Raw genomic sequence first — 11,421 nt, forward strand, 5'->3', positions numbered from 1 at the left:
AAATTAAAATATAATTTAATCAATTATAATTATTTTTTTTATCAAAATTTTTTTTTAGTATTATATAATTAAGGATGAGGAGTAGCAATTAAACATTATGGCAAGAAATTAAAGCAATTTGTCTTTTATCCGTAAAAAGATAAAAACACATTGGTCTTCCATCCAAAGTCCAAGCTCCAAACCCGCTTTATGTGGGCCCTCTGTCCCAAAATACGACCGTTGCTCGCCCTCCTCGTATCCCTAAAACCATAGATAACAAAAAGAGAACACATTCAAATTTCAAAAATTCAAATTGTCGCAATAAAGAAAAGCTGCCACTTTGCACATTCCATTTGGAGTAAGACTCTTGATCGAAGCTCCACTTCAAATTTCAAATCCCAACTTATTTTTGCTCAAATTCTTCACTATCATAGTGGCCATGAAAACCCAATTTCTTATCTCCACTTTAGCTTCAATGTAGCTTCATATACACAAAGCCATTCCTTGAACTTACCTGAATTTTGATCTGGGTTTTGGTTTTTAGAGCAAAAGGTTGAAACTTTATTGAAATTTTGTACAGTTCAAAGTTAAAATTTTTATCTTTACAATGAGGGAAGAAAACCCATTTGAAACAAAATCCAAAGCAACAAAATTTGCAGATCAAAACCAGCCACCAAAGCCTAACAACACGAAAGGGAATAGCAATAATGCTTCAAAGCTTCGATCTTCATGGGGTTCACATATTGTTAAAGGCTTTACAGCAGATAAAAAGACCAAAGCACATACTACAGCAGTTACCAGCAAGAAACTTCCATTAACAAACACAGAAGCCACAACAACCCAAAAGAACCCTTTTGTTCCATCTCACTCTCGTGTCAAAAGATCGCTAATCGGCGATTTAGCTTGCTCAGTAGCAGCAACTCAAGTTCATCCACAAACATATCAGACTAATCACAGAAGACAATCTTCAGGTTCAAGGGATTTGTTTCTTGAATTAGAACATTTAAGAAATTTGCTTCAAGAATCTAAAGAACGAGAGTTTAAGCTACAAGCAGAAGTAACAGAGCTTACAAGGAATGGAATGTTTTTGGGTCTTGAAAAGGAGCTTGAAGAAAAGAAAAATGAGGTGGATAAGCTTTTACAAAAAATTGGAGTTTTGGAGACAGAGAAAAAAACCCTATGCGAACAAGTGGCAGAGATGTGTTTGGTTTCAGAGAAAAAGCATGTAAAGATATTGAAAAGAGAAGGAAATGAGAGTTCAATTGGTAATTTGGAAATGGAAGTTGTGGAATTAAGAAGATTGAATAAGGAGTTGCAGATGGAGAAGAGGAATCTTTCTTGTAAGCTATCTTCTCTGGAGACTCAATTGGCTTCTCTTGCAAAGGCTTCTGAGGTATTGTTGCTAATATTTGTTTTCTGGTTCTGTTTGACTGTTTGGTTTCCAATAAAATTGTACAGAGGAAAATAAAGTTTGAAAATTAGAACTTTATATAATTAGTAACCATCAAAGTATTGCTTTCAAACGAACGGAATAAATCTCTGATCTCTCAGTTACGGTTATTCATTTCTCAATTGAACTAGTACAATGCTAGTATAAATGCATTCAACGAAATTTTGTGAAATCCGTTTGGGATTTCATGCTTTGGTATATAATTGAAATATTAATATTTCTTCTGAATTTATGGAATTTAAGGTAACTAAAAACAAATTCTAAGGTTTGTAAATGAATTCTATTGTTCAAATTGATTATACCAAACAATGTATAAATAATGGTTTTAAGATATTCTGCAATGCATTTTATTTACTGGGGCTTGATATGATCATTTATCACTTACTGTGTAGTGGCACTTATTTGTTGGGGCTTGCTACTTACTGTGTATTCTCTTGAATTGTGGTAGAGTGACATTGTAGCAAAAATTAAAGCCGAGGCATCTTCACTAAGACTAACAAATGAAGATTTATGTAAACAAGTTGAGGCTCTGCAGATGAGTAGGTTAAATGAGGTTGAAGAGCTTGCTTACCTGAGATGGGTTAATTCATGTTTGAGAGATGAATTGCGCAGTTCATGCTCAACAAATTCTGACAAGGCCTTAGGCCTGAATTCAGGAGAGAGGAGTAATGAATCCTTTAGTTCATTCTCTTGCAAAAGTAATGAATGCTTAGAATATGATAGTGTAAAGAGATTCAATTTGATTAAGAAGTTAAAGAAATGGCCTATTACCGATGAAGATTTGCCAAACTCAGAGTGTAATGATAAAATTTGGATACATTCAGAGGAAGGGCGAAGTCCAAGAAGAAGACACTCAATAAGTGGATCAAAATTTAGTGTAGAAGAGTTGGTGTCAAGTAAGAGAAGGCAATCTGATGGTTTCATGTGTGGAAAAGAAGTTGAAAAGGAAGCTGAGCAAGTAACCTGTCAAAAATATGATTTGGATATTGATCAAAGTCCTCAAATCTTTGGAAACTGCATAGAGATTAATAAGATAGTGTCATCATTTGATGTTGAGAAGAGGGCTTTGCGAGTTCCAAATCCCCCTCCAAGGCCCTCATGTTCTATTTCAAGTGGACCTAAAGAGGAAGGTTCAGCAAAAGTTCTACCTCCACCGCCTCCACCACCACCTCCACCTCCCCCACCACCTCCTCCAAAGTTTTCAGTGAGAAGCACTAGTGCAGCAGGAGTGGTGCAGCGGGCACCTCAAGTTGTTGAATTTTACCATTCCCTCATGAAGAGGGACTCTAGAAAGGAGTCTTCAAATGGAGGAATATGTGATGCCTCAGAAGTTGCAAATGTTCGTAGCAGCATGATTGGCGAAATTGAAAATCGATCATCACATTTACTTGCGGTAGGTGGGCTGTTTATTTCTTGATCTTAGTTGTATTTGTAATATAAATTTTAGGAATGTTCCTTCAACTAATTGTAGCTTCGAAATTCTATTCACAAGACTTTAGACTTGTATGAAAGAAATAGAAACTTGATGGTTCAAGAATCCGAATCTTTTGTTCATGTCCCTATTAGATATAAAATATTGTCCTTTTATAATGTAGTCTAATTGCTTAATATTACTAATGTCAACCTTTTGTAGATAAAAGCAGACGTTGAGACACAAGGAGAATTTGTCAATTCACTGATAAGAGAGGTCAATAATGCTGTTTACCAAAACATTGAAGATGTTGTGGCATTTGTAAAGTGGCTTGATGATGAACTTGGCTTTCTAGTAAGTTTGTCTTTGTCTTGGCTAGAATGACTTGACATGGTTTAAGTTCTTTAAGATATACTATGCTATGCTTAATTTATAAATTATGGTTAATGAATAGTGGAGCTCTTTTTGGAAGAAAAATTTAGTATGTTATAGCTTCCAGTGGATGAAATAAAAAAGCATTTGAAAGACAAACCATATATTTTGGCCCAAGTGTCTAGTCTAGCCAAAGTGAATGTGAAGATACCACACGGGTGGATCTTTTCTTTTTTTTTTTTTTTTTTTTGTTCCCCTTCAAATCTCTACTACTTCTATATTGCTAAAGAAAGAATGAAGAAAGAAAAAGGTTAATCCACCACTACCACCAAGTCAAATCTAAACTACTTAATTAGGAAAATTATTTTGGAAATGCTTTAGATAGACTAATGCAGGATATGGAATGCCCGGCAAGATCTTGAATTTAATGAGAATTTTGAATTTTTAGATTAACAAACATTAGATGGTTGCATCTTTCCGTGTTTGGTATAGTTGTGGGGCAAATTCACCTACCCAATCTACTAAACATGGAACTAAAATTTTCTTTCAATGCTTATTGATGCCTGCCTGTAGAGAGCACTCAATAATAGAAAATAAGATATATTAGATACTAAGTGAGGGAGAATTTTTGTCATTATTCTTATTATGATTGCATTTCTACAAAGGTTGATGAAAGGGCAGTCCTAAAGCACTTCGAATGGCCAGAAAAGAAAGCTGATACATTGCGAGAAGCAGCATTTGGTTATAGAGATTTGAAGAAGTTAGAGTCAGAAGTGTCTTATTACAAGGATGATCCCCGAATGCCTTGTGACATTGCATTAAAGAAAATGGTTACTCTATCAGAGAAGTAAGAACCTGAAACTTAAATTTATAGAAATAGTTTATTCTAATAAATCATGTCTGCTAGCTACAAATATTCATTGGTTTATGTCCTCTTGCAGGATGGAACGTACTTTATACAATCTTCTACGAACGAGAGAACCCTTGATGCGTAATTGCAAAGAATTCCAAATTCCAACAGAATGGATGCTTGATAATGGCATTATTACCAAGGTAAGTTTGATTAAGTTTTTCTTTCTTCTTTGACCTTTTAGCATACTATGTTCAAGCTAAGTATTACAAGATTAGGCTATTGAGTTCGTAGTCTTGTTGTCTGGTCTCTTCAAAACCTGTCAGGACTGCTGCCATCCCTTCAAAAGAGGATAACAACATGGTACTATTTGGAGTAAATGATGGGCCTAGCCACCTAGTACAGTTTCAGAAGAATCAAGCTGTTGAACTAATTTTAGAGTTTGGATAAGGGAAAATCCAAGGTTGATATTTCATTTAAAACAAAATGAACTTATGACATTACTTTTCATAACTCAAATGCAATTCTTGGAAAAAAAAAAAAAAAAAAAGAAAGGAAGAAAGAAATCCTCTAAAAAAGTTCCCTTTTTTTTTTTCAAGAACTCTCCCCTAGACATTGAATGAATTCTGCAACTGTTAATGCACCATTAAGATGGTAGCAAATGTACATGGAAATCTTCTGAAATTGGATCCTTTGGATAAATTCGTTGCCTTCACTTCTAGGCCTTTTGTTTTCTTTTTGGTAGAATTATCAGCCTTTTGGATCATACACATTTCCATTGGTTATTTTGTCCTGAAGTTATGTAGATTTCACATGGCAATAAATTGACACCTTTGTGTTCCAGATAAAGTTTGGTTCAGTGAAATTGGCAAAGAAGTACATGAAGAGGGTAGCTATGGAAATTCAGTCAAAAGCAGCAATAGAAAAGGACCCAGCCCTTGACTATATGCTACTTCAAGGAGTTAGGTTTGCTTTCAGAATTCATCAGGTCTGTGGAATGATACCCAAATTTTATATTTTATATTTTTCAGTTAAAGTTCAGTTTCACTAATAAGATGCTTTTTTAATTCCAAGTTAGTTGGGGTTCAATATATGAATATTTTTAATTCATTAAAATCTGTAGTTAATTTTTTATTATCGCCTAATAAAGTGTCTTACTTGGTTAGAATCATTGTATAAATGACGTGGTAAACATAATCTACCTAAGAATCTGAGAGGTTTTGTTGTTTTATGCTCAAAGATTTCATTAATCTCTTGATGAACAAATAAATAAAAGAAAGAGAGGGAGCCTAGTTCCTTCCCTTTCTCTAGAAAATTGCTTTTTGGTTGATTTATAGCATAATATACTAAATTTCTGCATTGTTTGTAAACTTTTGTTGCAGTTTGCAGGAGGATTTGATGCAGAAACAATGCATGCATTTGAGGAACTTAGAAACCTTGCTCACCTTCTCAACAAAAAGTAAAGAAAAGAAAAGGAACAATTTGAGTTTACCATCTCAGTAAGCTAAGCATATCACACTTGAACATATCTGTTATATATTGGAGTGGTTTTGAGAAGTTTGGTGTCTGTGTGTGAGTGTGTAATGGGAAGCAATTTTGTTTAGAGTTCTTGCTCACTCCTTAATAACACGTGAAAATTTAATGAGAATGCCACTAAATCTTTTTGATACTCAGGTTCAGGTTCTTGTTCTTGCACTCAATTTGTTCTTTTGCACTAAAGCTTCGAAGTCAATGTGCAAAAAGAGAACTATATCTCCTCATTTTTTAAAAAATTTCTTAATTTTAAATTAATAAATATGTTACTTTTGTTTTTGCTTCTTCTTTCATTGATATTAATACAAATATTTTTTTAGTAGGTCATTTATTCAATAATTTATAATTATGATTTAAGAATAAGAAGTTTCTTTCTTTTAGACTTGCCCCGAAAAATACTTTTCTTTTATCGATGGCAAGTAAGTTAAAGACATATTGTTAAAAATAAAAATGCACAAATAATACTAGTTGTAATATTAAGTAATATTGTCAACTAGCCAAATACTTGTATAATGAGTGGAATGTACAATTTTATTTTTTTAAGAAAATTTAAAAGAGTGTTATTTTTTAACAACGGTAAGTGAGGGGTTAAGAATATATATAGTTAAATTAAACGAAAATGAATCAAATGAATTTATTACAGGTTAATAATTATTGAAAAAAGAAATTGAAGATTTTTATCATTAATACAATAAAATTATTGTTTGATTTATTATCTTTTTTTTAAAGGGTTTTTATTTATTAATTATTGAAAAGATTTAAAAAGTTTTTCATTAATATAATAATGCAATAAATTTATTATATAATTTTATTTTGTTTTTATTATATAAAAAGTTTTATTGTATTTTCACAGACTTTAAATTTTGTATATAATAAGTACTTTAAAATTTATTATCTTCTTTGTGGTAGTTGTATTTTCATTAATACAGTAATGCGATAAATTTATTATAATAAGATTTTTTTTTCGGTTTTTTTCTCAGTTATAAACCTATGTTATAGATTTTTTTTTTTTTTTTTTTTTTTTTTTTTTTTTTTACAATTTGACTGGGTCAATTGACCCTTCTGATACCTTGAAGTGTATTCATTAATTATCGATTGTGGTAATTCATAAATTCTTGCCACTCCAAACTTTATGTAAATGGACAACACTAAACCCAAGTTACAACTTACCATGAGTCCTAAATTTTTGAAAGTACATTTTTTTTATTTTTTTTTAGAACCAATATCTAAAATTTAGTCTACTCAATTTTTGAAGATAAAAATATTTATTTTATTAAATTATTTATTTATTTATATTTTCAATCTCCCATGTTTTAAATTAAACTAGTATGTTTTAAGTCATATAGTTTAAGGGAACTTTTATAATCAACCCCAAAAAATTCCTTCCTTTGTGATGTTACAACCTAGTTGTTATATTGATCCATTGTACAATTTTCATTGCATAGAAATTAAAAAGGGAGTGTAAACAATGAGGTGTGTTCTCCTAAATTTCAAAACTAGCATATTGATAGGAAGCTCACGCTAAAGAGTAAGCTCCTATGTTAGTTTGTATCTGAACGGATAGTATAGAAACATCAAATCTACAACTTAAAAATAACTTACACATCAACAATCAAACAAAATGCAGAAGAATCACAATTAGATGAAAGTAATGTAAAGACTAATTGTTGGGAGTCTATGAAAATACAAGTGGCACCATGAAGATAAGAGTCTAGCCAGTGGTGGAGGCACATATAGTTGATGAGGTGCATGTAACTTTTAAATTTTTTCTAAGTAGCCAATAATATATTTATAAAGTGAATCATTTAAATTGTTATATTTATAATTTGTGAACCTTCTTAGGCGCCTTTTTAAGTATAAAAAGATTGATTTGATGTTGACTTTTTAATTAAACAATAATGCAAAATTAGTAATTCGTTTTTTTGTCTACTTTTGGCCCATTGTTATATTCGTTTAGAGGATAATTGTGATTTTTTTTTTAAAAAAATTTGCATTATTGTTTTTTTTAGTATGAATGAAAGTGGTAGATTTTTATTACATAATCTAATTCATTTTAAATTTCGTATATTAAAAAAAATATATTATAGATAAGTGCGCTCTCTGATTCTAACGTCCTAACTCCACCAATGAATCTAATCATTTCAAAGTAGACCTCAAAGCCAACGATTCCACCATTGATGCTTCCTAGCATATTAAGAAATTTTTTATTGATGGTCTTTAATAAATATTTATTATTTTAAATAATTACAAATAAAATAATTAGTTAAAATATTGCTTTTTTTGTTCTACAGAGAAACTTTTCAATTTGGGTGTTTCTTTTATATATATTTTTTATTTTAAATGGAAACTGTGTAATGATGCCAGATGAAAAAGTTCAACTTGTCCTTATATAAGCTATGCTATCCACATAAAAATTGTCCACTAAACGAGAAAAGTGGTAGAAAAAAAAAAAAAATGACATTTACTGCACTTGTGTTTTCAAAATATGGATGGACGACTATTTTTTATGTATTTTTAATAGTGTGCTCGATTTTATAGATTTGAGCATGAATACAAGTGATAGTATATTCATGATTTGAGCATGAATCACCACATGATATATTCATGTATAGATTTCAATCTTGAATAAAATATAATAAATTATTAATTAGAAAAAAAAAATAATGAATCTTAAATAAAATATAATGTAAAAACAAATAGTAAAGAATATAGAAGTTTTTAAAAGGAAAACAATTGAAAGAATGTATAATTCTTTTAATTTAAAAAAAATGACAAGAATTCTTTTATATAAATTAATTGTTGTTGCTTGTATAATTTTTTTTTTTTTTTTTTTTTTGGATACTGATGGAAGGGACAAAACCCTAGGAGAGACGAAGCAAAAAACACCAACTACCCAGGAACAATTCTAGGTCAGGCGATGCCACAGCAATCCCATCTTAGCTGGTCCAGAACCAGCTGAGGAGGGTCAACAAAATTGGTCCTAGCAGCTGTCCCTTGAACAACCATGTTAGCAAGCAAGCCTGCCACCTTGTTAGCCTCACGATAGCAATGAACAAACTTGACTATCCAATCCTTTAACAGCAAAGCCTGTATAGGGTTAACTAGATTCAGAAAATACCTAGCATCATGCGTATCATTCTGCAGCACCACCTTTGAGTCTATCTCCACCAGCACCTGTCTATATCCTAGCTCCCATGCGAGCCATAGACCATGAAGAACCCCATGCAGCTCAGCTAACATTGAAATACAATGATCCAACTTAACAGCAAGCCCAGCAAGCCACTTCCTTTAAAATCTCTTAACACCCCACCACACCCGCTAAGACTCGGGTTACCCTTGGCTGCATCATCCATGTTCAGTTTAACCCAACCATGAGAAGGGGGGTCCAAGCAACATGACAAACCGAACGACAACAGGATGAACCACCATGACTCCTTGAACTCCAAGCTGCATGATTCACCTTTAACTGTGAAAAAAAATACTATGCCATATAGAAGCAGGGTCATACCAAACATTCCTAAACACAACAGAACTATGCCAAATCCAAATGTCCCACAAAACCAACCCCAAAACGACAGCAATACCAAAACTATCAAACCTGTAAGTGTGGAAAAGATGAGCATGGGACAGCCACTCCTTAGCAGGCTGAGACAAAAAAATTTGCAAAGAGCTAGTAGTAAGAATCTTTTCCCTTAACTAATGTGCATAAAAGCAGTCCCTCAATAAATGCTCGAAATCTTCAACCTCTCTATCACATAACGAACAAAGAGGATTGGAAGTAAAACCCCTCCTGCATCTCTCCATATTTGTCATCAGCTTCTGATGTTGGAACAACCACAGAAACATTCGCACCTTTTGCGACACTTTCAAACTGAATATGTTCTTCCAGATACCATGACGCAGTAAACCAGCATCTCATTTCGCTAATTGTAGGCTGAACCAACAGAAAAGGAACCAGAACTAGTCTTAGCTCAGCAATACTCATCCATACTGTTAATATCGTAACTCAAAAATACCGCTTGTAAGAGCTCGCATATCGGACCTGGTAAGTAAGGTGAAATATTCGACCAATCCCAGCCACCGTTCTTCCAAAATGCAGCCACAGAAAGACCCTAGAAATGCAAAAGAACACCTACACTACCCACATTCAGCAAAGGGCCGTCCAATAATCAATTATCCTCCCAAAACAATGTCAAGATACCATTACAAACCACACGATGGACCCCCTTCGAAAGAAGAGGCAGGCTATGAATTATGCCGCGCCATACAATTGAGGCGCAATTATTCTTTCAAAAAGCATCCATCCCCGACCGGCCAAGCATATATTTATCCCGTACGATCTGACACCACAACCTTTTAGAGCCATTTAAAATCCTCCACCGCAACTTAGCTAAAAAAGTAAACGTACCTCTCTGCAAGTCTTAATCCCTAGCCCTCCCACTGCAAAAAAATTCGCCAATTTGCGACCCATAAATTAGTCGCAAACTGTGTAAGAAATCAGTCGTTAAACACAATCAGCGATCGATAACCATCTGTCGCAAAAGTGCTCGTCGCAAAATATTTTGCGACCGATTTAGTGAATCAGTTTCAAATTAGCAACCGATATTTCGGTCGCAAAATTATACTGATCGGTAGCAAAAGTTGATTGTGTTTTCCTTTTGAAATGCTGTCGCAAATTGGTCGCAGACATTGTCTATCGCAATTATGAAAGGTGGTCGCAAATGTTGGTCAGTGATCTGTCACAATTTTAAATTTAACGGTTGCAATTCGGTCACAAATCCGTCGCAAATATACAATTAAAAAAAAAATATATAATACTATTATAAAACCATAATTTTTGGCACTTGTGAAAATCGGTGTATATATATATATATATATATATATATATATATATATATATATTTATATATATATATATATATATATATATATCACAAATGCAATTCAATAATAATATAAAAATGTAATTGTTAATGTAATATACTGTACAAAATTTGAAAAAATCACAAAAAGCTAAAAAGGTCCAAAATCAAATCTACGAGGTTGGTCATCTGCACGATCCAATGTCGAATCGCTGGGAGGAGTACCTGCTGGATGTGTTGTAGTGTCAGTAGGAGTGACCAAGGTATCGTCTGCGGTATCTGGATCAGGAGACGGTAGTGGCTGCTGCTGAATGTTGCAACATTTAGATCTGTAGCAGGCGCAGGATCAGAGGAAAAAGTACCAGCACCGTGCTGACCAGACAGCCGCATGACATGCGCTCTAAGTTCTGCAAGCTGTCTTTCCTGCTCATCAACACGAGCCTGTAATGCAGTAAACTCCTCAGCACTGTGCTCGGGCTGTGGTCTTAAGCAGGCTGTAGAAGCGCTAGCTGCTGAGCCGCAGTAAAATTGTGATGCCTGAGACCCGATGCCATATACTTTCCTCTTCTTTTTGCCGCACTACGGCCTCCAGATAAAGTGCTAGCTCATCAATTCTTGACTCAGCTTCAGATTCAGCCCGAGAAGAAATAAGACGCTCACGAGCGGTACTATAGTTCTCCTGAAAATAATAAATTAATTAATTAATGCAGTTGCAAGCTTTATTATATTGAACTTTCTACATGTAAGCAACGACTTGAAGGTAAATGTAAATATTCTTCATTGTTACTTACATTGACGCCCACCGCACATCTGTCGACAAACGTATTTCCATCGTGACCCTTCGTGTGAGTGTATGTAAACGCCTCCATCGGTGTGGGCTCACGATCATATTTTTCAGCCTGTAATGAATTTTTATGCATGATATATTCATATAGTGTCATTTCATTAAACATCAGTTTTGTAA

The 11,421-nt window shown here is 33.4% G+C and overlaps 1 protein-coding gene across 1 annotated transcript; it reads left to right on the forward strand.

Annotated features, from left to right (window-relative positions):
- The first annotated feature begins 281 nt into the window (after positions 1 to 281).
- LOC105636792 (protein CHUP1, chloroplastic) lies at positions 282 to 5,735 on the forward strand. The gene is made up of 7 exons (XM_012220140.4): positions 282 to 1,372; positions 1,878 to 2,822; positions 3,063 to 3,194; positions 3,878 to 4,059; positions 4,154 to 4,265; positions 4,907 to 5,050; positions 5,445 to 5,735. Exons 1-7 carry the CDS (start codon positions 587 to 589, stop codon positions 5,523 to 5,525), a joined length of 2,382 nt encoding a protein of 793 aa, XP_012075530.1. The 5' UTR covers positions 282 to 586; the 3' UTR covers positions 5,526 to 5,735.
- The last annotated feature ends 5,686 nt before the right edge of the window (positions 5,736 to 11,421 follow it).

Source organism: Jatropha curcas, chromosome 10, assembly GCF_041381405.1.
Source record: "Jatropha curcas cultivar XTBG-Jc1 chromosome 10, XTBG_Jcur_1.0, whole genome shotgun sequence".
NCBI lineage: Eukaryota > Viridiplantae > Streptophyta > Magnoliopsida > Malpighiales > Euphorbiaceae > Jatropha > Jatropha curcas.